General features: G+C 43.7%; 1 protein-coding gene across 1 annotated transcript in view; it reads right to left on the reverse strand.

The window, feature by feature from the left end:
- The window catches only part of ACOD1 (aconitate decarboxylase 1), a 28883-nt gene extending 7249 nt beyond the window's left edge, over positions 1-21634 (reverse strand). Inside the window, exon 1 of the mRNA XM_082435007.1 lies at positions 1477-21634. Within this exon, the coding sequence (XP_082291133.1) occupies positions 1477-1488 (12 nt within the window). The 5' untranslated portion in view covers positions 1489-21634. The remainder of the gene's footprint in view (positions 1-1476) is intronic.
- Positions 21635-26842: the final 5208 nt, after the last annotated feature.

The following is a 26842-nucleotide window of genomic DNA, read 5'->3' on the forward strand; positions in this document are numbered from 1 at the left end:
GGAACAGAGAAAGGGGTCTGGGATGCAAGTTTCAGGTTAGGGTGGAGAATAACAATACCTTGGATTTTCATGTGGCTAGAAATCTGGGTAAACATTTTAGGGACAGAGAAGGGAAGGAGGGAAAAGAACTGGCTTGATGATTTGCCAACTAAAACTTAGAGATTCAAGCACTGGTTGGATCCTTTCTTACAAGCAAAACTACCTCTTTTTGACCTCTCTTCCCATCCCCACAATTCCCACAGTGGAGGCAATTAATGATGGATTGTTCACCTCTTCGGGGTTAGATCTGACCCGGGAGTGCCTGCTGGGGCAACGTGTATGCCTGGGGAGCGTGTATTTGCAGGGTGCCACCATGGAGCGCGGGAGGTGATTGGGGCCTCCATCCACACAATCCCACAGCGCTAGTGACTTCTGAAAGTAGGGCCCCAATGGACCCCCTGACAAGTCCTGAACACCACCCCGTGTGCCAAAGAACAAACAGCCTCCTTCTGGCCCCTGAGGAAGGGAACACTAGGAAATAAACATGCAGCTGTTCAGCTGTATTTAGCCTTGTGCCCATCTATTTCTAAAATATCTTGTTGGTCTTCTTGATTTTCTCCTGGTATTTACATCTGTTCTCAGTAAAATACTATGATTAATGTATAAATTAAGGTGAAATATGCAGTTATTTAATAAATATTTCAGGAGTTCCTGTTACGTGTCTGCCCTGTGCTAAGCACTCTAGAATACCAAACCAAGATGTTATGGTTCCCACCACAAAAGGCTTATCTTCTCCAGGGGACTAAGGACAGTAGACAGATAATTAGGAAAGCAATCTGGCAATGCCATAATGGATACATGCCAAACTAGAAGGTTAAAATTCTATGAACTGGGCTTCCCTGGGTGGCGCAGTGGTGAAGAATCCGCCTGCCAATGCAGGGGACACGGGTTCGAGCCCTGGTCCGGGAAGATCCCACATGCTGCAGAGCAACTAAGCTCATGCGCCACAACTGCTGAGCCTGCGCTCTAGAGCCCGCGAGCCACAACTACTGAGCCTGCGTGCCACAACTACTGAAGCCCGCGCGCCTAGAGCCCGTGCTCCACAACAAGAGAAGCCACCACAATGAGACGCTCGCGCACCCCAATGAAGAGTAGCCCCCTCTCGCCGCAACTAGAGAAAGCCCGTGTGCAGCAATGAAGACCCAACGCAGCCAAAAATAAATAAATAAATCTATTAAAAAAAAAAATTCTATGACCTTATAATGATTCATTTTCTTCCTAATTTTGTACCAGAGAATTATGTCTATTCTTGGTAAAACATTGATAAAAAACAAGATGCAGTTAATTAGACCACCCAGAGGCTATGAGAAATATTAAAATCACATTTTGAAAGTAGAAGCAGGTAGCTCTTAAAAGGAGAGGGCAACTGAGGAAATCGAGAAGAAAAGGAAAGCTAGAAAAACCCGTTTAAATAAGCCACATAAAAGGAAACAATACCTTGAGCATCATGTTGTTCTAAAGAGGAGGTCTGTCTCAGGAGTGAATTGGGGAGAAATTTGGTTGCTGTGTGACTGTCTTTATACTCCTCTCTTCTCTCAAACTCATTCTCTTTCACTTTGTTCTAACTGGAAAGTTTCCACCATTTCAACACCTCCCAGCTAAACTTACTTCAACTTCCTCTGCCATGAGTTGTTTAACTTACCAGTAAACTAAATAAATAAACCTAAGAAGTACAGGAGCAATGATCATATCATTCCTCACAGATATCAGAAAAGTACATTGATGGCAAAACTAGGCTTGCGTCTTGTGCCTAGATGCCATATGTCAAAATCAGAAAAATATTCACACTCTTTTATCTAGGTATTCTACTTCTAAAAATTTATCCTAAGGAAATAGACATGGACTTATGGGGAAAAAATAGCAAATGAAATAAAATAAAATTCATAGACTTATTTACAATATTAAAAATTGGAAAAAATCAAATGCCCCCCCAATAGTGGCTTGGTTAAGTAAAATACGGCATGTACGGTATTTAAGGTCCACTCTCATTTCCCCCTTCCATTTCACATCTGCTAGTCACCATTGTCAAGGGACAAAAGTACCAGAAGTTCCTGGTAGCTTGAGATTAAGAACTTAGAAGGGCATTTGGGCATTAATCACACTTCTTCTCAGGTGTTCCCTGATTTGTTCCTGAACTGCATTTTTCAGTATATGCAGATCTGTGGTTCCTGGGTCCTCCGCCTGGCTTCTGGGATCTATTGCCTGCCGCCCTGCTATTGCGCAAGTGGGCTTCAACACAGCTTGTCCAAGACTTTTTGTTTATAATCAGTCACTGTGGGTTGGCTAGTCTGAACCCATCTCTGGTCCTCTAGGGAACTGTGATTGCCCTTGGGCTGTCTAGTCCTGGCCAATTGGTTTGTACTTACAGTGGGTACCAACAGTCAGGTTATTTAAAATTTGAGCTTGTTGTTCCAGGTGTAGTGGCGGAATTCTTCTTTGAGGGGGATTGCATTTTAATTTTAGAGGAAGTATCCAGGAGCCTTGTGGCTCTACCCCCATCCTGTTACAGAAGGGGGAGTTTGAGACAAAGAGAAACTAAATGGCTCTGCATAAAAATGCAAAAGGCTGTCTTTCTTGTGGTCAGACTGTACCTCTAGGAGAAGAGGTTAAGTGGTTTGCTTCTCTTGGTTGGAGCCTGTGAAGAAAGAGTCTGGGGCTCTGGAGACAGGGTCAAGGGCAAGGTCAGTGGGAATCCCCGTGGATTGTTGTGGGTGATACCCTGGTTGTTAAGTCAGAACTACACACAGGTGAGGGGTGAGGCTGGAGGTGGGGAGGTAGTCAGCGGGGAACCCCATGTGGAAGGACATAGGCAGACAAATTTAAGGAGCAGTGGAATCAAATATCTACTCTGAAGTTTTTCTTTACAATATAATAATTGTTTGTCATCCTCAGGAAAGTTTGTTACATACTACAACCTAGTGTCAGCCATGCTTTGGGGAGTGAAGGCAGGGCGGTTGTTTGTGCATAAAGAAGGCTGGGGGTACCAGTCAGAAGGAGAAGTGACCGGCAGCAGACTGGGGGTGGAGGTACTTTTTGGTTATCCTAAGTAGTAGAAAAGTCAAAAGAAGGGAGTCTGATTGTACCTAGTTGAATGATACAAGAAAGAGGGACTTGGAAGGATGACACTGGGAGATGTTTGGATTCTCTTCTTAAGCCAGCTGTGGCCTGAGGCGGGCTTCCCAACCATGGTCCAGATTGGGGAAACCCAGAGCCAGGCTCAGTATTGGCACCCACAGTGGTTGTGGGCAACAGGGTACCATTTCAGACAATTTGTTTTATATCAGTGGACTCCAAACCCAGGTTCCAGTGGACGGGTGAATTTCTGTATCCAAAAGTAAAATGAATATTTGGGAATAGGGAGCAAGATGGGTATTTGGGGCCACTTGGATAGACTCCAGCAAGTAAGAACAATCGTACTATATGGTTTTGTGATTTATTGCTAGATAGTTTACATAAATTGGTGTTAAGAGTAATCTCATTGAGTTGAAAGGAAACAGACATCTAGTTTGAAAAGCACTCAAAAGAGAACTCTCTAAGAATTATCTCAGTTGGGAGTTCTGGAGTTTTCAGCTTACTTAGATATTTAGAGATTCCTAAGACCACTTTTACATGAAAGTGAAGATTGGGCTATGCTGGCTTCAACCGTCTCACCATGGAAAAACTTTATAAAGTGATGATGAGCTTTATCAAGTCTGATGAGCTTTGATGGAAGTGCTGTCATTTAGCGTCTCTGGGCTCTCACTTTTTGTCACTATTGAATTCGAAGACGCATTAGTTCAATGATTTGCTTGCTTAATTACTTTGTGCTTTTATGGAACTGTGACCAATTTAAAGACTAAAGCCCTCTGTAATTAGAATCACTTTCTAACTATCTAGGGGCTTAAATGATAAATTGTAGATTGACCGGCACCTCTCTAATCAAAAACAATTGATGGCTTCCAGTTGCCTCTTTGCTCCTAGCTCTAAGTAGAAGCCAGATTATTTTTAAAAGCAAATGTGATCTTCCATCACTGTCTGGAGGGGAAGCAGTGTAGAGAGCAGCCCCATGAAGGCCCACATGGGGCGGAACTGAAGCCTCCTGCTAATGGTAGGTTTGGGTGAGCATCTTTCCACAGCAAGCCCGGTCTTCAGAGACCCGGCTGGCAACTTAACTGCAACCTTCTGAGAGACCCAAAGCTATGCCTCCCAGCTAAGCTGCTCCAGGAATCCTGACCCTCAGAAACTGTTAAGATGATAAAGGTTTGTTCTTTTAAGGGGAAAAGTCTTGAGGGTAATTTGTTACACAGTAATAGACAATACAAACTCCAACCTGTTAATATGCCTTACACGGGCCCTTAGGATCGGACCTGAGTTCTCTCTTCATTCTCACATTGGGCCACCCAAGGGGCCAAGATCTTCATGCCTTAGGGACCTTTGTACCAGTGATTCCCTCTCACTTCTTGTGTCTTCTCCCCACATCATACTCCTTTCTTCTCCCCTCACCTCACAACTTTCTTCTCCTCATCTTCCATCTAAGTCAGTGGTTCTTAGCCAGAGATGAATTGTCCCCCAAGGGACATTTGGCAATGTCTGGAGACATTCACCAAGTTGTGGCATCTAGTGGGTAGGGCCCAGGGATGCTGCTAAACATCCTACAATGTAGAGAACAGCCCCCTACAACGACAAATTAATTGGTCCAAAATGTTAATGGTATCGAAGTTGAGAAACCCCTATCTAAGTGTAGAGGTTACATCGAGGAGGCCTCCAAAACATGCCAAGTTTAGGTCAACCCGCTCACCTGCATGTTCCTATAGGGCACAAAGTTTCCCTCTTTATATTCCTTATTAGATAGGGAAGTTCTGTTTAGGAAGGGAACTGATCTACCCCGTTGATCACTACATCCAGAGTCTCACACATAATAGGTGCTCAATAAATTTTTGTTGAATGAATTAATGGAAACCCAATGCTTTCTATAAGTCAATCATACTAACACATGAATGAAATTTAATCCCTCTTTATTCCCAGTGGAAATGTGTCAGGAAGGTGTTCTTTTTAATGTCTGTGGTTTTATACTACTGTGGAGTGCCGGTCTGCCAGCAAGTAGAATACAATGAACAGATCTTTCTGTTTCTCTTGACAACAGCAGGTCCAGCTGTTAGGGATGGCTTGTGAACGTGAGCTATCAGAGTAAATTAGGAATATTTGAAACAACAAATGATAAATGTGAGAATGCAGACTATTTCTAAAAAGGAAAAACCATTTAATACAGTCAACTTTGCCCAGAATAGCTGATTTGGCATATTTGAAATTCGGTTTTCCTTTTTCTTCCTTGCCCTTCCTTTGTAGTCTGATGAGTCAATCTCCAGACTGTAATTACTAAGTTTCATTTTTGGGGAAGCTTATGTTTTATCAGAGAGCACAGTGGTGGCAATCAGGGTTCCTTCCCCTGATTAGTTCTGTGTTAATTCCTTTGGGATATTGAAACATACTTACCATAAGAACCTGTCGTAAAGGAGAAAACTTTGGGGTAAAGTGTATTTAATTTCCTTAAAACAGCACCACAGTAATAACAGCCATCAAAATCCCCAAGGCTGGGCTTCTCTGGTGGCGCAGTGGTTGAGAATCTGCCTGCTAATGCAGGTCACACGGGTTCGAGCCCTGGTCTGGGAAGATCCCACATGCCACGGAGCAACTAGGCCCGTGAGCCACAATTACTGAGCCTGCGCGTCTGGAGCCTGTGCTCCGCAACGGGAGGGGCCACGATAGTGAGAGGCCCGCGCACCGCGATGAAGAGTGGCCCCCGCTTGCCGCAACTAGAGAAAGCCTTCGCACAGAAACGAAGACCCAACACAGCCAAAAATAAATAAATTAAAAAAAAAAAAAAAATCTCCAAGGCTTACGCCGTTATCTATCTGCCATTGTTCTGGTTCCATGTTCCCCAGGCCCTAGACAATAAGATGAAACCAAATTTTAACGTGAAAACTTCAGTAAGACATCAAGAGAGAATGTTTTAAAGCAATATTTAAGAGAATGTCTCACAGAGTCAATGGTTACCTTGTGTATATGTTCTTTATATGTTCTCTCTCTGTGTGTGTATGTGAACTTTTTACCAACTTATTAAATTTTGGATGGAATTTTGAAAGTGCTCAGGAAGGAATTAGGTTCCTATGAAGTGAGGACTTTAAAATAGCGAAGGAACACGTGGCTGTAAAATCATCGCTTCAATATAATTGACTCAGCATAATTTTTTGTGAAAACGTTTTTCCGTTTGTGGAAGCTGAGGGCGGTTATAATTTATCCTCTAAAGCACTCTACCTCAAAGAAAAGTATTGTTTGTAGCTTTTCTCATAAGCGCAAAATAGCTTGTTAATATTTCTTAGTTAACTCGTAAATGCTGAATGATTACCCACAGGCTGTATTGCTCTGCATCAGATGTTGGCAAAAAGAAGAATAAATAGGATGGATGCCTTATTTGAAGAAATCTGGTAGACATTTAAAAAATATTCCTTCAGAAATTGTGTATGCACATTTACCAGGCAGAATAGATTCTAAGTACTTCCTCCTCTTTTGAAGCTGGAATTGTTGTGGACCTCAAAAGAAATGTGGTTAAGCATTTCAGCAGCAAAAGTCTAGTTATTTCCTTTTGATATTCCCATTTCACACCAGAGACTCTTTTTCAGATGATCAAGTCTTTCTTCAGCTCCAGGAAATTTTCTTCTGTTGTTTTCTTGATTCAATTCCCTGTCTATTCTCCTTCTGAACATGTATTAGGTAGATATTGTTTCTCTTGCCTTTATCCTGCATATCTCCACTTGATTCTTATAATTTCCATATTTTTACATTTCTGTTTAATGTTCTGATAGGATTGCATGACTTGGTCTTCCAATCACTAATTTAGTCTTCATTTGTGCCCTTCTGCTATTCAGCTCTTTTAATGAGTTTCTTATTTTGGCAATAATTTTTTTTAAATTTTATTTTATAAGAACTCTTATTGTTCTCTGATTAACATTTTACATGGCATCATTTTCTTATTTTATGGCTACTGTAAGTTAATCTCCTTGAGAAAATTACTTTAAAATTAAAAAAAAATCTTTTTTTTTCTGTTTCTTCTGGGATCATTCACAATACTTCTTCATCTGGCACCTCTCTTTCAGGCTGTTGGTTTTCAGTCCCACGTGAGTCAGACAGCTCACCAGTGTTGGGACATGACTGTTGACTGCAGCATCACTCTGTCTATGGTGGACGCTCTTCCATCCCTGCAGTCCCCCGATCTAGAATGATGACTCCTGGGCTTGGAGACCATGGGGCCTCCCTGGCCAGATCTTAAGGTAGTTCTCAAACTTAGCTAAGGTGAGAGGTACTGGCCAGCATACAAAAATATGAGGGCTAACATGGTCAGCCATGCTTGCCTATTACAGTTTTAACTCACAAAAAGAAAAAAAAAAAAATCTGCAGACCGCAGAACCTGCAGAGAGAACTTCACATTTACTCAATGCCATCTCACTTTGGTAGAAATTTTGGATCAAACCACCACCAGACACTGGTAGTCTCTAGATTTCTCTCCTTAGGTCAGTGTCTACTGCTTGGCCAGTCAGTCATGGCAGGGGTGCTGGGGTCTTGTGGGACCTGTGTGGTCACTTAGTCTTCAGAGGGGGACCATGGGTGTGCCGTACATTATTTGGCTTGTCTTCTCAGGTGTGATGATCTTCTTCCAATAATTGTCATTGTCTACTTTTCATATTCTTTTCTTATTTTACATGTGGCTTTGACTGCCCCCATTCAGTTCAGCATAGGCCATTAAGCAGGATATTTTGCTGATGTCTCAGTGATTTTATCCCCTTGTCCTCCGTTTGCATATTTTCCTTATGGTTGATAAACTAGAGTTCTAAAACTTGCTTCATTAAATTAGGGCAGGGGGAGAGAGAGAGAGAGAGAGAGAGGGAACAAAGAGACATCAAGTGACAGCTGGGGCTGGGCCCCATGGAAATATCAGCTATGGGCTCACCTTGGTACGTGAGCACATTCACAGGACTGGTTATCAGTTTTGCAGGTCTTTTTTTATCAGTGCACCCATGACTGACTTGAGTCTTGGGAGCTCACTCACGCTAACCCAAATTATTTGAGAACAGAGAGTTAATCAGAATGCCAATTGGTTAATTTACATTGATCAGAATTCCATAGGGTCTTCCATTTAAGTCCTTTTCTGTATCAGGGTCCCCAAGAAGTTAAGTTAGCAATGTTCACTTGGTCAGTAGCAGAGGAGCAGGGGCTGAGAGCTGCCTGTCTAGGCTGTGGAAGAGCCGCTGTTCTTGCCCCATGAAATCTCCCACCTCCCTGGTGCCCAGACACATGCGTCCACCAGATTCTCTGCTAGATACACTTGGCCAGATTCTTACTTTGCTCTCCATAAATTACCTTTATGTTGTTAGCCTTTTAGTCTTTGCTCTGTGGAGACATGGTACTAACTTACAGCACAATGCAATCAGACATTCCTGGGTTTTTCATTTTATGCCCCAAACACATCAGCCTTGTCTGTTGGCATGCTGGGTGAGCACTATACTCTCTACATTTACTACACAATAAAACACAGTCTCTGGGTAGCAACAGCATGGCAATTAATAGGTAAAACTCACTGTTGTCACGTTGCAATAAGAGAAAAATTCCTGTCAGTTGAAATGTCTGTCATGATTCATTCAAAGTATACAGAATTAGCCATGCATTTCAACATCTTAGTATTTCCTCAAAATTTTAGAAAAACACTTAAAGTTAATGTGGCGTCTTCTGATTTTTCTGAGACTTGGTATTTTCCATATGACTACTTGGGTTCTGCCTTCTGGAATTTCTACTTAGCCCTGCTCCTTTCCTTCCTCCCTCTATAATTCACAGAGAACATTCTTCTTTTTCTGCAGTTTAACAAACATAAGAGAATCTAGTTTGCAAAGATTTTTAAACTTTCTGACTGGTTTCATTCCTTGAATCAGTGTTATTCTTTTTTCTATCAACTAAAAAAAAAAAATCTGTCTTGGTCTCAGGTGTGTGAAAAATGGGAAAAGGAATGGTCAAAATCAACAAGAATCTTCTGTACGTGGGAGAACACAGTGCTAAGGACTGTGGATGTGGAAGTGAGACAGGAGGGTAGGGGGCAGGGCACAACCATTACTGCTGAGGATAAAACAACTGGTCAGAACCGATTTGGCCCAAGATGGCAGAAGATTTGACTTCCAGCAGACCTTGAGCCTCATTATATGCTCGTTGTAATACATTAGCATGTGCTAAACAACACACCCACAGGTGCCATGACAGTACCAAGGCTGACCATAAAAGGCCAAAAAGTGGGCAGTGGCCCAATTCCTGGAAATCACCACCCCTTCCCCAGAATAGCTGGAATAATCCACCTACTCGTTAGCCTATGAAATTACCCAGCCCATAAAAACTAACCACCCCATATTTTGGGGCTGCCTCTCTCCTTCTGAGATGGCCCAAACTCTGTCTATGTAGTATGTATCTACCTGAAGAAACTTGCTTTCACTTTACTATGGCTTGCCTTTGAATTCTTTCCTGCACAAAGCCAAGGACCCTCACTTGGTGGCCCCATCCCAAGGACTCACCCGAGATCTGGGACATGGCCATCCTCTCTCACCCCATTTTCCTGCAACAGAATAATAAGATGGTGGGAAGATGTAACTAAAATCAAAATCTTCTCTCAACCCTGAAATCCTCTCCACAGAGGTAACAGAGAAAGAAAACACTTTAATTATTGAATAAACATTAAATCAGAATGTGATGCCCATCACAGGCAATCCCCAAAGAGACTGCAAAGACAGAAAAGAATCTCACCCCCTTCTATAGCCAAGCAGACACTATGCATTGCATACATACACGTTCTCGAGATAAACAATAACTAGTCCTCAAGTCAGAGGACTTGATAGCACCTTTTGTCATACATACTTCATTCTGAATTTACCTGGTAATTGAGGTGACCGTTGGCTAATTGACTTTATCCAGAGGAAAAACACACTTCTCATCTCTTCATGAGAGGAAGTAGCTTTGCAATTTGGAGCAAGGCACCCACCAAAGTTAGGCTCCTGTACCTATCAGCAGTCTCTGCCCCATTCTGGGTGCTGTGTGAATGAATGCATGAGGGAGTGCATACATCTGGACCCTAGGTGAGTATGGTGGTTCCAAGTCCCTACCTTGTTCTGTTTTTTTGACCAGCTGAGAAATCGCATTTTAGTGCTGGGAATGACATTCTACCTGTATATCCCACAATGGGCAGCGGGGCTTTCCTGAAAGGCTCTGGAATTGCTCTGCATCCATGGACTTCTGGAATGTCAGGGACCAGTTTCAGCTCGGGAACTCACCTGGGGGAAGGATGAAAGCTGACAGTGGGACCAGTTGCCATCAGGGAGTAAAGAGGGAGCATTTAGAGAGGCAAGCTGGCCACCCCAGCAGGTCCCTCTTGGGAAAATATCTCCATGAGGTTGGTTACCTGAGTGAGTGGGCTGTATCCAGCCCTGAGTGCTGAGCTCCTCTGGTGAGGGATCTCACCTCTCACAGGAGGCTGAGGCATGGACCAGAAGGCTAGTGTATCATTTTACACTTTGGATGTTCCTTTACATTGCAAGGCTGGATGTATTCACTGTGTAGGGTCCTTCCCTATGGCACTGTGGCTGGGACGTCAGATGAGTAATCGGATGTTGCTCGCTGAGTGTGAAACTGGAGTAAGCAGTGGCAGAAATTTGAGGGACATTTACCAAGACTTTGGGAAAGCTAGACACCCCTGTTCCACACGATGGATACTTCTCTTTGGTCTTCACCAAATGTAAGATCTTGCCTTTGCTTGCTTTTTCACTTTGTTCCTCTTTTGAAATTCCATATTGATCGTCTTCCTGTTGCTGCAACACACAGACGCATGACAGCACATTGTTTGGCCACCTTTTCCGTGTAGTTCTAATAAGAAGTTAAAACTGAGTTCTCGGAACTGGGAAATTGGCAGCTTACTTTGGAATATCATGTGTCCCTGAAGTATCCTCGTGTCCTGAGGTCCTGTCATAACTCTTAGAAATCTCTCCTTTCCTCCCTTCCTTAGCACAGGTCATTTGTGTAGAACTCAGTCATTATATGCGGATTTTGCTAGTGTAACTTCGAGTGGTAATCTGTAGAATCAGTCCCAGTCTGGGGGGCACCTTATGTTGCTCCAATGTGCTAATAATAAGGATTAGACCCACGAGTGTATGAGACTAATCATGTCGGAAAGTCTCAAAGTCTTAAGGTAAATAATTAGTGGAAAGTTGGGGTGGAAGAAAGAAAATGATTAGGAATGAGATGACTGAAAAAATAAGTCCAAATGCAAGGTTGCATAAGGACCAATAAGGATAGAGTAGGAGAGTGAGATAAAAAAATAAGAGCTAAGATACAGTGCCCCAGGGTACAGTTGTGCAGGTTGTGAACTGTTCAATGATGCCATACATAAGAGGGCTCCATTCACACCATAGACATCGTAGTTTTGCGTATTTATTATGATAATTGCAGAAGAGAGGACATAACGTTTTTTAATTCTAATAAAATCAGTATATTATAACAATTTTTCTGACAGTGAAAGTGTGCTGGGAGATAGTTCCTCATGGGTCTCACATGTATCTTCGCATTTTGCTAGCAGAGGCACGGACTATTTATTCCAGATTGTCTTTTCAAGGATGTATGGAGCAAACAGCCACGGAAAGTAGAAACATTACCTCTCTGGAGTAAAGGGTAGGCAGGCTTACTGGTCATTATAAAAGATTTAGGTTCCCTAAGTTCAGGGGTCTTCTCCTGTAACAAAACCCACGCATGTGCAGATGTCACCTGGCCCTCTGTGCATTGTGAGAAAAGGAGCTTGGGGAATTGGTGCAAGAAAAAGCAGACACTCTGGCTACAACTATTTCTGTGAGTAATAAAGTCCTTTGTCTCTGGCCCAGGAGTTTCATGGGTGGTCTTCTGCCACCATCCATGAAACTGGCTGGCTAACATGTTAGCTTGCATGTAGGTCTGACACCTCAGACCCTTCTCAATTATTAACACAGTGTCTTAAAGAAGGGAAACATTTTTCTGAATCGCAAAAGGCACTTATATAGACTAGCAGCAGCTGGGGAGGAGGTAAGCCCAGAGCATAACTAAGAAGGAGAGAAGGAGGAGAGAAATACACAGGGATTGTGTTTTTCTAGCCATTTTGTTTCTCATTTACCTATGTTTGAGCCCATCACAACTTCCAGGATCAATGCTGACAAGCGTAAAGGAGTGTAAGATGCTCAACCCTGGCTATTTAATAAACTCACTTAGGGAGATTTCAGAAATCTGATGCCCAGACCGATGAACCAGACTCTTGGGGGGAGCCCCACGCATCAGTAATTTTTAAGGCTCCCAGGTGATTCTGTTTGCAGCCAAGGTGTGAGCCAGTGGTCCAGCCTAAAGTTCTGGGGCTTACTGATGCTGTTACCCCCTCATGGGTGGTCAGCACTCACAAGTGTCCTGGCTTATACTCCAGGATTTCAGGCTTGTTCTGTTCCTGATGTGCGCCTGACTTTGTGCAGAGCCCCACTGTTCCTCTGGTTCTACCCTGCTTCTGCTGGGTCTTTCCCCGGGACCCACAGATCCCTCCAGATGCTGTCTCTGTCTCCTTGCATTCCTGACTTTTGTCTGATTTCTTACAAGCTGTGTCAGGCTCCACTGGGGAACAAATGAAATCTTTGAAGACCCCAAGCATTGAAAAAAAAAAATGTAGGGCCCTGCTGCTCTTTCCCCAACTTATGATAAAAATTAATATTGATGAAGCACTTACTGTATATCACGCACTATTCTAAAAGTTTTACATATGCTGTATTAAAGTAATGTTTAATTTCCACAAAACCTCATTATCCCCATTTTATAGATGAGGCAACTGAGGCAGTGAGAGACAAGTAACTTGCCCAAGACAACACAGCTGGTACATGGTACAGCCAGGACTTTGAGACAGGCAGTCTGGCTCCAGAGACTACTAAGCCACGCCAAACAGTAAAATGAGTTTAAAGGAGGCGAATAATGTGATTTTCCCATTGGGTCTACTTTGATGCTCTTTGTTTGGAAATGTCAAATTCTTTCAAAAATTTTTTTCTCATCCTTTTGGTGTCCCTGCTTAGCAGATACCTTAAGCACATGCTTATTCCTGCTGTCGGGTGATCCACCACTACTCGGTTAACCCATGTCAGGCTTCCCTGATGTTGAAAGCTTGTGTCAGTGCCCCCCACCAACCCCGGATATTTGCATGTAGAGAATGCACCCACTTGATGAGGCTTTAGCCAGTCCCTGGCAGGGCCTATCTCCCCAAAGCCCACTCGCCAACGTAGGCAGATCTGTTACAAACTCCTTTCCTGGAGCTAACTGAGCACTGGCTTGTCTCTCCTGGTTGTCTCAGCCCCTAGACAGCCTTGGTTCCCTTCCTCACGGGAAACAATGCAATACCTGGTCCCTTTAGGCAAGGAGATTATTTGTTTAGAGCAGTGGTTTTCAAACTTTCTGTGTGTCAGAGTCACCTGGAGGGCTTGCTCAAACCCAGATTACTTGTCAGAAATGCCAATTCTCCGGTCCCATCCTAGACTAGAAAAAGTCTGGGATGGGACCTGAGAATTGGCATTTCTTTTTTTTTTAATATTTATTTTTGGCTGTGTTGGGTCTTCGTTTCTGTGCGAAGGCTTTCTCTAGTTGCGGCAAGTGGGGGCCACTCTTCATCGCGGTGCGCGGGCCTCTCACTATCGTGGCCTCTCTTGTTGCGGAGCACAGGCTCCAGACGCGCAGGCTCAGTAGTTGTGGCTCACGGGCCTAGTTGCTCCGTGGCATGTGGGATCTTCCCAGACCAGGGCTCGAACCCGTGTGCCCTGCATTGGCAGGCAGATTCTCAACCACTGCGCCACCAGGGAAGCCCGAGAATTGGCATTTCTGACAACTTCCCAGGTGATGCCCATGCTGCTGGTCCCATGACCACACTCTGAGAACCACTGCCTCAGACCCAGGCTGCTGCACTGTGCTCCACAGATCGGCATCACCTGGGAGCTTACTAGAAACGTAGAATTGCAGGCCATAGCTCAGACCTCTAGACTCAGAATCTGTGTTTAACAAGTTTCTCAAAATGTGCTATGTATGCACATTACAGTTTGAGAGGCACTGGTTTAGATCACCTGTCTTGATTCCTTCTGGGACTTTTAATGTCAAACAAAGATAAACCTTATTTGACAGCAATATCCAAAGTAGGTACCACATTAAACTATATTCTGGCCACAAAAAAAGACCAAATAAGATTATATGGGTGATTTGGGACAAATCTATCACAAGTTGTTCCAAGCTCCAAATGGCTCAGCGTCATGTCCTTCTACCAGACGGAGGATGATGTGTTCAAAGTGATAACAATTTAACAGATTGTTAATATGCACGTGCTCAATGCAGCCTAATGCTGGGGGGTGGGGGAAAGAGATTTTTAGGTCCTTTTCTATCAGTAAAACAATGGCATAAAATATACACTCCATTTAAAGGTTATTTAGAGTTTGAATACTCTGAAAATCAGTCAGTCAGAAATGAAAATTGCTAATTTTGGGTCACTGAGGGTAAGAGGTGGGGAAAAGGGAAAGCTATTTTCACTGTTTCTTTTATATTTTGGAAAAAAAGATAGGCAGACAAGATAAACATCAAGTTCTTTTTTTTTTTTTTAATAAATTTATTTAATTATTTTTGGCTGCGTTGGGTCTTCATTGCTGCACGTGGGCTTTCTCTAGCTGTGGCGAGCGGGGTCTACTCTTTGTTGCAGTGCACGGGCTTCTCAGTGCAGTGGCTTCTCTTGTCGCGGAGCACGGGCTCTAGGCTCGAGGGCTTCAGTAGTTGTGGCATGCAGGCTCAGTAGTTGTGGCTTGCGGGCTCTAGAGCTCAGGCTCAGTAGTTGTGGCACACGGGCTTAGTTGCTCCGCGGCGCATGGGATCTTCCCGGACCAGGGCTCAAACCCGTGTCCCCTGCATTGGCAGGCAGATCCTTAACCACTGTGCCACCAGGGAAGTCCAAGTTCTTTAAAAAGTGAAGAAAATAGTTACTGAGATTACTGTTATTTTCCCTGTCTCGATAAAGATTTTTGGATTTTGAAAGTCAAAGGATGAACAATCAGATAAGTCTCCAACACAGTAAGAGAAAATAACTTGCATCTGTCAATAGATTCTGACAAGCTGGGTGAGAACAATCAAGCAATATCAGCAAAGCTACTACTTCAAACCAAAAAGTGTGGAAAATGGAAGCATTTAAAATGTTTCTGAAGTATAAAATCTAAGTGCTACAACAATCTGAAACTTAATAATCAAAATAGCTATCTTTCTTGGGTGCTTACTGTGTGCCAGGAATTAAGCTAAGTGCTTTATCTATATGTTCTACATGATCTCATTAATCCTTGCCAAAACCTTTGGGTTCTACAGTGATTTGTATTTTACAGATGAGGAAACTAAAGCTCAAGGAGGCTTAAGAGTAAGTATGTATATATGCATGTTAATACATGTATACTGCAGTTACACTCTGCATAACCTACCTCCCGAAGAAATAATTATTAGCTTATTTTGCCTGAATGTTGCTGGTAGGAGGATAAAGAGGAATACCTTCACAGATTTACTTAATTTGCCTTTAATTAGGATGAAGAATGCTTCCTGTGACCAGCTGTCTTGGGTTTTTTTTCAGTGCTAAAACCAGAAAGTCTCAGGCAAATTGGGACAGTTGATCAGCCTATTGGGATTTCAGGGAAGTGAAGCATTGGAGCCAAGCCTATAAAAGCAGATTGCTTGAACTTTTCTCGAGTTTTAGTTAACAAGTGGTTCTTACGATAAAAGCGAACTAAAAGCACTGAAGTTCCTGAAGGTTTATGCTTAATGGATTAAAGAATGCTGAACCTGCTGTCACTAGAACTGGCTTTTTTTGGTTTGCTTTGTTATTTTCAGCAGTAGTGATGGATGGCCAGATGAGAATCATATTCTGAAGTCATAGATACTGTGATTTGCCCCACCTAAGGGAACACAGGGAAGAAATCAGCTTTGAAGGACCCTCACTCTGGATGTGTCTCCAAGACTTTGTGCCCTTGGACTTTTCTAGCTGGCAAGTGAAAAAGCCTACCTTGCTTGCTTTACACAAGCACTCCCACTCCCACCTGTGTTTTGTAATTTGGGGTTGTGAGCTTATCTTTAGTGAAGCTTAGTCTGTGAACTTCCACAGTGGCCTGAGTTGAGGGTGTGACCCCTCCCCACCCAGAGTGGGTTTGTATTTGCTTGTATTGGAAGTCCTGGGGTATCATGGTCTGAACATTTCTTATACTAATTTCTGGCCTGTTAGGTGAGGGTCATGAAGGTAGGATAAAAAGTTGAATCATAAATCCATGTAAGGGCAGGCCTATGACTTAATTCTTGGGAGGATACTCTCCCCACTGCCCCCAACTGAGAGCCCATATGGAGATGCACATGTATTCTCGTTGACTTCCTATACTGCTGAGTAATTTTTCTCATGTACCTAGGGTGACCAGGTGAAATATAGAGGTCCCAGTTAAACCTGAATTTCAGGTAAACAACAAATAATTTTCTAGTATAAGTGTATCACAAATACTGCACAGGACATGCTTGTTTTAAATGTTTAGTTGTTGTTCATCTACAACACCAATTTAACTGGATGTCTTGTATTTTTTTGCTAAATCTGGCATCCCTGGGTGTACCTTTTATGAGGCTGAGGTCCTTTGGGAAGTCTAGCTTTATACGGGGTCTCAGTGATAACTCCCCAACATGAGGTGGGTGGGTCTCCTGCTTCCATGAAGCCTTGGAAACCTCAGCCCTGGGTTGAGTCAACCCACTTGACTGCTGCACTCTTGGTTCTCTGGATTCCTGCTGCAGTTTTCAGTTTCAGTTTCATTTTTGGCCCTTTGGAGTTCTCTTATTTTCTTCCAAGCCCAGGCATGCCTTGAAGAGAATGTATGTTATGTTTTGTCCAGGATATTCAGATGTTTTGAAGTGAAAGCATTTCAGGTTATCTGGTCTACCCTATCACAGAAGATGGAAATTAGGACATAGGTTCTGAAACAGTCAGCTAAGTTCTCTGATATTATATTGGTGTTGGGAAAGTTAACATGCTGTTAAAAGTTAAAAGTCTCCAGGCTTTCTGAGCTATTAATAGGAGGGAGATGTTATGCATGCTAAATTATATTTGACCAAAGTATAACCAAGTCAGTGGTATGGTGAGATACTTTGAAATCAGGTTATTCTAAAACAAACAATTTCAAATGTACCAAGGGTTAAAGATACATGGGAAGAAATAATTAAAAGAGCACCTAACTAATTTAAGAACATGTAATTTGTAAGTCCAGGTGACTCAGTTCCTAGGGTAGTGTTATAAGCAGATGGTATTACGGGTCACCAAGTATTCTGTTCCCTCCTCGCAGTGCCCCTCCCTGGGAGGGGTACACATCCCCTTCCGGGCCATGTGACTGGGGTTTGGCTAGGGAAGCAGAAGTGCTAGGAAGTGATTTGTGGTTTGTCATATCTCTTTTCTCTCTGCCATGGCAATCTTCTAGCAGATATGAGGTACACTGAGCTACATATAGCCAACCTCTATGATGGATATATAGCGTGAGCAAGAAAAAACCCTTTGTTCTTTTAAGCCACTGGGGTTTTCAGGCTGTTTGTTACTGCAGCACAACGTGGTCTATCTTGACTGACACAGATACCATCGGTCCTCAGGCAGGAAGCCAGGCACTGAAGATGCAACAGTGAGCAGATTAGGTGTGGTCTTTCCCCTCAGGGAACTTAGGTTCTAAGAGAAGTGACAAAAATTAATCAAACAGAAAATGTAAAAGTAAAAGTTTTGAAGGAAACCAATTCTTGGTAAAATTAAAATGCATTTCTTTAAAATGATACCCCACCTATTTCCAGAAAAGCCTGAAGCTGTTTGCAAATTCAAACACAATGTACAACTTAGACAAGAGACACATTAATATAGCAGGGGAATCGATGTCATAGGGCCGTGAGATAAACCAATTACTGCAGTAGGGCACAATAATTATTTCTACTTTATGGAGCTAAGGCAAAAAGGGAGATAGTTGGGTAATACAGTTCTTATTGTTTGACAGCAGGATGCAGGCTAGATCTTTGAGGAACTGAACTTTTTCCTGCCCTGAATCGAGAAGCAATTTATCAACTGGGTCTTCATATGAGAGGCATTTCACAACTTAACAGGCAATAACTCTAAATTTGGCCTTGCAAAAGTCACAGGAACATTGTTTAAATGGATATTCCTGGTGTAAACTGTCTATAAAAACTGAAAACAAAAATCTTAATTAAGGGAAGCCATTTCTGCAGGGAGCTTAGGTAATATAAGCCAGATTGATCGCTTTGTGCTGTCTAACCCATGGCAGGGGTGGGTGGGGGAGGGGACGGCAGTGCTGGAAGAGGGACAAGGAAGTGTGTGTCATTAGATGACCCTTGGAACTCTGATATCAGCAGCCTCACGTGAGCCTATGGAAGGGGTTATTTTTGAATTGGTGGGTGTTTGGGTTTTTTCAACCCAAACCTAACCTTAAATTATGTTCTGTGTTGTTGGCAAGAAGAATCCGTCCATCCATTCAATTTAGAGGCCAGAAGGAGGCAGAAATGCCAACGTGTTGCAGAAGTTCCAGAGCCTGATTTCTGTCTTCTGTCATCCGTCAGTCCCATGGGACTGTGGGAAGGATCGATATTTTTTTCAAAAAGGAACATTAAATTTCCTTAAATACTTCATTAGCTATTTAAGAGACCAGCATTTAGCACCATAAAACATATCCTGTAAAAGATTATTTGTGTCTGAACATTTTAAGGGCTTTTGATGATGGACTGCTTCAGCCAAATAAGGACCTGGAAAATAAGGAATGACAGGCCATTCCTGGCTCATTAAATGTAGGGGTGGTGGGCATTTGGTCTAGATCAGCGCTGGATTTGGGAAAAGGCCTGCCACATAGTCCTGTCACTTCCTTCTTGGAAAGCTGTCACCCTGTGTGGGCCAGGGTGACACCATAGACCCTACTAGCACAGTACTGTGTGATTTCAGCAGGACATTTGTCAGAGTTTCTCATGATTTCTGGGGCAGGAACACATCTCCATCTATAAACACAGGTGTTTAAGGAGCGTATCTTCTGTAAAATTTCTATAACTGAATATCTTTTCTCACTGAATCTTTATTCTGCTGAATGTCAGAAGTTAAATCTCAGTTGGTGCCAGGATCTCCCCCTCCCTCGTCTTCCTGTACCGCGTGGGGAGGTGGGGTGGTGCTGTCTCAAGGGATTGGGTAGGAGACGTCAGGTATCAGCTGTCAGGGCGGCGTTGTCATCATCTATCTAAACTGGCTTCAGTGGAGACAGCCCTGCTCCTTCTGGCCTCTGGTCTGTGGCCCACCTAAGCCTAGAGATGTGCTGCACAACGTCGTGCCTCTAGTTAACAAAACTGTAGTGTGCACTTAAAAATTGGTTGAGCGAAGATGTCATGTCAGATGTTCTTCACGCACACACACAAAAGGGTACAAGGAGACTTTTGGAGGTGCTGAATATTTCTATTACCTTGATCGGGGGTGATAGTTTCATGTGTGTATGCATATGTCCAAACTCATCAAATTACATACATAAAATATGTGCAGGTTTTTGTATGTCAACTGTACCTCAGTTGATATACGACTCTTTTAAAAAAGCTGTTTAAAAAAAGAACATAATATGTGGCAGATAGTGGTCTAAATGCTTTTTATGTTAACTTATTGCACTATCACAATAGACCTTATGAGGTGGGTACCCATCAGTGTGCCCATTTTTACAACTGAGGCAGCTGAGACACGGAGAGTGAAAAATAATTTACTCCCTCTCACCCAACTACTAAGTGCTGGAGCTGGGACCAGCACGGAGGCAGACTAAAGTCAGAACCTATGCCCTTAATCCCAGCGCTGTGCTCCCTCCTGAAACACCCTTCCTTTGGACCCCATCACACCAGGCTGTCCTGGTTCTCCTCCAGCCCCTCTAACCATGCTTCTCTGTGTCCCCCATGGCTCCTCTTCCTCAGCCAGCCCACCTCACCTGGTGCTGTCTGAGCTCCGCCTTGGCTTCCTTCTTCTCATGCTGAACCCTCTCGCCAGGGGCTCTTTGTAGGTCTCGTGGGCCCTGACTCCTTGATCTGTCTCCTTGGCTTGTTCTGCTACCCCAAGCTTCAGGCTCAGACATTCCGCTCTTAGCTACCTCCACCTGGATGTCCTTAGGCACCTAATGCATCATCTTTCCCCCTAAAGTGACTTCTCCTGTGTGCTCCAGATCTCACTGGGCCCATCCATGCTGGAGAACTAGGAGTCACCTGGGCTTTCCCCCTCATCCTCCAGTCTATTTAATCACCAAGTTTGGGGAATTTCATTTTCCCCTTGACTGTTGCTCTGGTTGGAGCCCTTATCGGTTCTTACTTTGACAGCTGAGAAGGCCTCCTAAGTGGTCTCTCTGCTTCCAGTATCGTCCTCTTCAATGTATCCTCCTTTAAACCCAAAGAGTGTTCTCTCTAAAATACAACTCCTTGTTATTTGTTTGTGGAAATCCCTCAAAGGCTTCCCATCATTCACAGAAGTGTTTCTTAAAAATGTGGTTCTTGGGTAAGATGCATCAGAGCCACGTGAGAGTTTGTTAAAATGGAAGATTTCTGGTCCTTGCCTGGACCTGCTATGTCATCACCTCTGGGGCTGCAGCGTAGGGATCTGTACTTTCATGATGCTACCAGGGTGATTCCTAATTTGCCACCTGGATAAAATCTAAACACCCTAAAAGGACGTGAATGTTCTGATCTCTATTCCTCTCTCCAGCCTTCTCTCTTACCAGTCTCTCGGAGTTTCCCCAAATACCCAGCAGTTTATGTGTTCTACCCAACTCTATGCACACACAACTCACTCACTGGACTTTCCGGTGTCCCCTGTGCCCAGAACGCCTTTTCCTTCCTTCAAGCTGTTGATTGCTCCTCCACTGCGCGTCTCAGGTACCCTTTCCTCTTGTGAAGTCTCTTGACTTCCCCAAGCACGCCTCCGCAGGCTCAATAACCGTGCCCCCTCTGTGTTTCCCTAACACCCCCTCTCCCACCGCTGCACAACCTTGTCCATCCTCGGTGTACCGTCCTGTAAGTGTGCTCCTGTCCCCTGTCTAGTTTGCCAGCTTCTTGACAGGGGACCATTCATCTCTCCATTTCCAGGGATAGATAACGATGTCTGATCCACGCCAGATGCTCAATCAATATTTGTTGAAGAAATAAATGGATGAATATAGAGTGTTAGTGCAGCAAAACAGAGGGCATGGATAGAAGCGCTGAGGAACCACTGAAGTAGGGATTACAGATTCGGCTTGGAAGACCCAAGCAGCTGTCACAGGCGAAGTGATATTTCATTAAGGCCTTAGGGAAAAGGATGAGGAGACACTTGCTCGTAGAGGAAAAGGGAAAAGGGGATTGCTGTCAGAGGGGACTTTCAGGGCGAGGTGGGCACTTTGGCACGGCTGGGCCCAGGGTGACCCAAGGGAAATGGCAGTGGGTGAGCCGGGAGGAAGCAGCAGGACCACGGATCGCAAGGCCCCCTGGGGAGAGCTCTGGGGCAGCCACGTGACGCTGACTGAGAAACCCGGGGGGGGGGGGGGGGCGGTGCCTCCTATTGTGGCAAATTGCTTTCCCAGCCCCGTGCCTGGGCAGAAGCTAGTAAGTCACTCGTTCCCTGGTCGGCACAGCGGAAGTTTAAGTTAAAACCTCTCATAGACTCAGAAAAGCCATGTGCGTGAAGTATCGAACACATTCACCACGTGATGATAAGCATTATCTTACCTGTGACATTTTCTTGCATTCAGCATTTTAAAAAAGACCCCGTCTTTCATTATTCTATGGAACGTATCTCATTTGCTTGCGTGATTTTCCCTTTCCCTTTCTTGATGTTTTCATTCTAAAGTTATATAAGTATTGGAGGCTTATAATCACTGCTCCTACTTTTAGTAACCTTCTTTCACTGTTGAGATTTTTATTTCCATAAAATAGTGACACGCCAAGAATGATACCACAATTATTGATAAGGTTAATTGGAATCCAGTTCTTTCAGTGTTTCTTGTTTTATCAGTAATAACCAGAGTTATTCCAACTCAAAGGACACCCAGAGCCACCATCTGGTATCTGCCAGTTTTTCCAACTGACCTGTATCCTACCCAGCACCTCCCTCCCCACTTTCCCACAGTTCATGACATCAAAACACCAGCTTTTCCCCTTTTTCCTGGAGACTCAGGAGGGCCAAAGCAACAGCCTTTGGCTTTTTTTTCTCTCTCTCTCTGACCAAGGGTTAAAGGAAGGGATCCATCCTTATTGTTCAGAGGCACCAACTCCCTCCCCTAAATCAGGCTGAGAAGGAACCAGCCAGCTTTTACCTCTTACTGTGCATCTGACACAGTTCTAAGCACCTCATGGGGTGCTTGATAGGCTGCAGTGCGTTGCAGGAAAGCATTGCTTTCAGTCAATTTGATCTTGCGATCTACCAGTGTTTGCATGGTGCTATTTCTATGTAAGGCTACTTTTTCCTCCAAAATTTCAGAGGTAAGTCCTTAAAGCCTATTCTGGAGGGAAAAACAGGCAACCGTGAAGCCCAATTCACTGTCTGAGTTTTTCCGCAGAATCAGAGGTTCCTGAGGGCATCCCTTCTTTTTCTACTTCCATTCATTTGTTAAAATGAGTTGGTTCTATGAGTTAGACTTCTTTAGATTCCACATATAATTGAGATCATATGGTATTTCTCTGTCTGGCTTATTCACTTAGCACAATGTTCTCCAAATTCATCCATGTTGTCACAGATACCAGGATTTCCATCTTATTTTAATGACTGAATCATACCCCATTGTATATTATAAACTACTTATAGAAGCAGAGAGTAGAATGGTGGTTGCCAGGCGTGGGGGATTGTGTGGGAGAAATGGGGAGATGTTGGTCAAATGATACAAACTTGCAGTTCCAAGATGAATAATTTCTGGAGATCTAATATACGTCAAGGTGACTGTCGTTAACAACATCATATTGTATACTTGAAATTTGCTAAGAGAGTAGATCTTAAGTGTTCTTACCACACACGCACACGCACACACACACAAATAACTATGCGAGGTGACAGATGTGTTATTAACGTGATTGTGGTAATCATTTCACAATGTATATTAATGTGTATTAAATGCCTAACGGGCACTTAATCCAGTCTCTTCCAGGTCAACTCAGTCGTGTCAGTGATTTCTCATACAAACTGCCTTTAGCAGCTGAAGCTGCCGAGAGCCGCAGTGTGGTGAGAGCGGGATCTTGTCTGTGGCCGTCTTGTGCTGACATGTGTTGATGTGCAGACTCAGCTGCTCTTGGGAATGGCCACCCCTTCAGACTGCACCTGCTGAGGCGTCCCTAATCCGCCTGGCCTCTGTGGCATAGGCCACACTGCCGTCTGGGGCTAAATCTCCTTGTCACGCCTATGGGACCCTTTGGAGACCACCAGCTCTCAAGGTCCCATCTACCTCCCTTTCCTTCTGGGCTCACGAGGACTGTGGAGCTGCCCAAGCCCATCTCCCATTGTTTCCCACACTTCCATCTCTCCTCTCCCTCTCCGTGGTGGCTTAGAGGAACCACAGGTAGATGGCAGGGCAATGGCTCCTCTACTCTTAGATCCCCAAACTCACATGGAGCCCTCTGTCATCTTCCCTTACAGAGACTGAGGAGGTGGGAGTGGGTGCAGGAAACCTGCTTCCAATGACTAAATATTCTTTCCTTTTTTTTTTTTTTTAATATTTTTTCGTAACTCTATGCAGGTAGTAGCAGAAAAAAAAAAATGCTCCCTCATTATGTCTACCCCCAAATCTTTCTGTCTCGCCCCATGCAGGTCAAAATTGCTCTAAAGTCAAGAATGTGATAAATTTATTCTTGCATTCCTCCTGGTTCTCCATATAAGGGTGGGTCACGTGGTTAAATCCAATTCAGGAGAACCCACATCAGCTAGCAGTTTGAGAACATCCCACACTTTTGATAAGTGCTGTCATGGGAGCAGATGAGGTCCCTTGAGGGTGTGATGTAGAGCCTGGCCCCTCTAACTTTAGAGAGCAGCTGCATAGCACAGGGAGATCAGCTCGGTGCTTTGTGACCACCTGGAGGGGTGGGATAGGGAGGGTGGGAGGGAGGCTCAAGAGGGAGGAGATATGGGGATATATGTATATGGATAGCTGATTCACTTTGTTATACGGCAGAAACTAACGCAACATTGTAAAGCAATTATACTACAATAAAGGTGTTAAAAAAAAAAAAGAACCACCTGGAGGGCTTGTTAAAACACGGATTGTGGACCCCGTCCCAGGATTTCAGTAGGACTGCAAGAGGGGCCAGTATTTTGCATTCAGGATGGCAGGATTTAGCAAATAAAAATACAATATCCCAACTAAATTTGAATTTCAGGTAAATAACAAATTTTTAAAGGATAAGTATATCCCAACTATTGCATGGAACATACTTATCCTGAATTTTTTTATCCTAAAATTTATTCATTGCTTATCTGAAATTCCAGTTTGACTGGGTGTCCTGTATTCTAATTGGCAACTAGATTTGCATTTCTAGCAAGGACCGTGGTTGCTGGTCTGGACACGGCAGTTTGGACGAGCGTGAGTGCAGAGCCCTGGGCAATACCAGCGTTTAACCAGCAGAAGAATCTGAGCAGGAATATAAGGGAGGCAGCAGAATTAAGAGTGTTTTCTCAGAACCCAAAGGAGGAAAAAGTTTCAAAGACACGGAGTGATCAACAGAGTCACATGTCACAGAGAGTTTGCGGGAAGCTGAGGACTGAAAAGAGATTAGATTTGGCAATGAGGAGGCCTCTGGGGATCTTTGTCATTTTCAGCGCATTAATGGGGTCAGGAGCAGCGTACAGTGATGAAGAGAGTGGGAGTGGAAGAGCGGAGATGACAGTTTGCATATGATTGTTTGGTGGGGCTACATTGTGAAGCGAAATAGAGGGGGATACAGGGGCACTTGAGGGTACCTTTTATGAAAGGAGACAGGGAATATATTTATGGCCAGAGAAGAAGTCAGTAGAGAAGGAACGTCAGAGATTACAGAAGACAGAGAATAGCAAATGGGGCACAAGGGCAGGGGATCACCAGCTGGTGTAGCAAGAGAAAGATAGAACGAGGGAGAAAAGCTGGGAGGGTAGTAGCTGGACGGGGTGCAGGCTCAGGATCCCAGCCCAGGGCAAACTGTTGGATGTCAATTTTACAATTTGGCCCCTAAAGGAGACAGAACATCTGCTTAGAAAAATCTCTGCTGACACTGAAGGTTACTATCGCAAAGTAGAAAACCTTCTCTGTGTGTGTGTGTGTGTGTATGTGTGTGTGTGTGTAGGGGTGCTGAATAATACATTAAAAAATTCTGTATGCTTAAAAAAACTTTTTTTTGCTGTAATTTATTCTTTGAGTCTCCTTTGCATTTGGTTTTATGAGGCCATATTCACAATTTTCCAAAATTGGTTTTTCCTCCTCAGGGCATTCTTTTTCTCGTGGAGTAAGCCATTTTAATCTGCATTTTGGGGCTTCAGATTCTCATCAGTTTGTACCTCGTGTATTTCCTTTCAGGGCTACACTTCGCTGGAGCCCACAAACATCCCCACCCAACCTCACTGGTTTGTCTCTGATGCTTTTTCTTCTTGCCTTTCCCACTAATTTCTGTGTTAAGTTAAAAAACATTGGTCTTATATATTCAATAACCTAAATCCCACCATTAAAGCATTGTTTTACTCTGTAGTATTAAAATGATCTCAAGCTCAGTTTGTTTAAAAGGTCAGAGTTTCTCAAATTGTAATCTTGGGAGCATCTGTCCCAGAATCATTTACTGACTTAGGCTTTAGGTGGTGTCTGGAAGGGCAAATCTCTTATGAGCCACAGGAAAACCATTTTGAGAAATCCTGGAAGGAACAGGAGTTTTGAGGCGGAGTCACCAGGCTCCACCTCCTCTACTTTTGCCCAACTGGCCTGTTCTCTGCCGGGGTCAAGCTGACCACAGGAAGGAATACTCCTTCTTGTTCTATTTCTTTCCTCCTCTCTAAAGTGGGTTAGGTGGATGTGGTGATTAGAGCTCTAGCAGGCTTTTTGGACCATGAAGGGAATTTGAGGATGGAAGCTAGTGATAGGGTAGACCAGGAAAAATAGAGGACCTGGGTCCTTGATTGTGTGGACACACACTAAGGTGACCACCAATGAGTCACACCCTCAGTGAAAGTGTAATGCCCTTTCATTGAGTTAGGATGAAACCCAGGACTTGCTTCTTCTAATCAGTTGAATATGGAAAGGGAGATGGGATATTGCTCCCATGTTTATATTACATTGTATGGCAAGGGTGAAGGAATTTTGCAGATGTAATTAAGGTCCCTCATCAGTTGTCTTTTAATTTGTTAAAAGGGAGATTATTCCAGGTAGGCCTGACCTAATCAGGTGAGCCCCTTAAAAGAAGGCCTATGCCTTCCCTGAATTCAAAGACCACAACCAGCAGAGAGTCTTCTCCTTTGCTGCTGGCCTTGAAGAAGTAATGCTCCAGGAATTTTACAGCTACAAGGCAATAAATTCTGCCAAAATCCTAAGGGATTTTCCCCTTGTTTTCAGAAGGGAATTCAGCCAAGCCAACACCTTGGTTTCGGTCTTGTGAGACCAGCCCCAACTAAGACATAACCAGACTCCTGACCCATGGAAATTGCGAGATAATGAATGTGTGTTGTTTAAAGCTTTTAAGTGTG

The sequence above is a fragment of the Balaenoptera physalus genome (assembly GCF_965194825.1).
Source record: "Balaenoptera physalus genome assembly, chromosome: 18".
In the NCBI taxonomy this organism is placed as follows: Eukaryota; Metazoa; Chordata; class Mammalia; order Artiodactyla; family Balaenopteridae; genus Balaenoptera; species Balaenoptera physalus.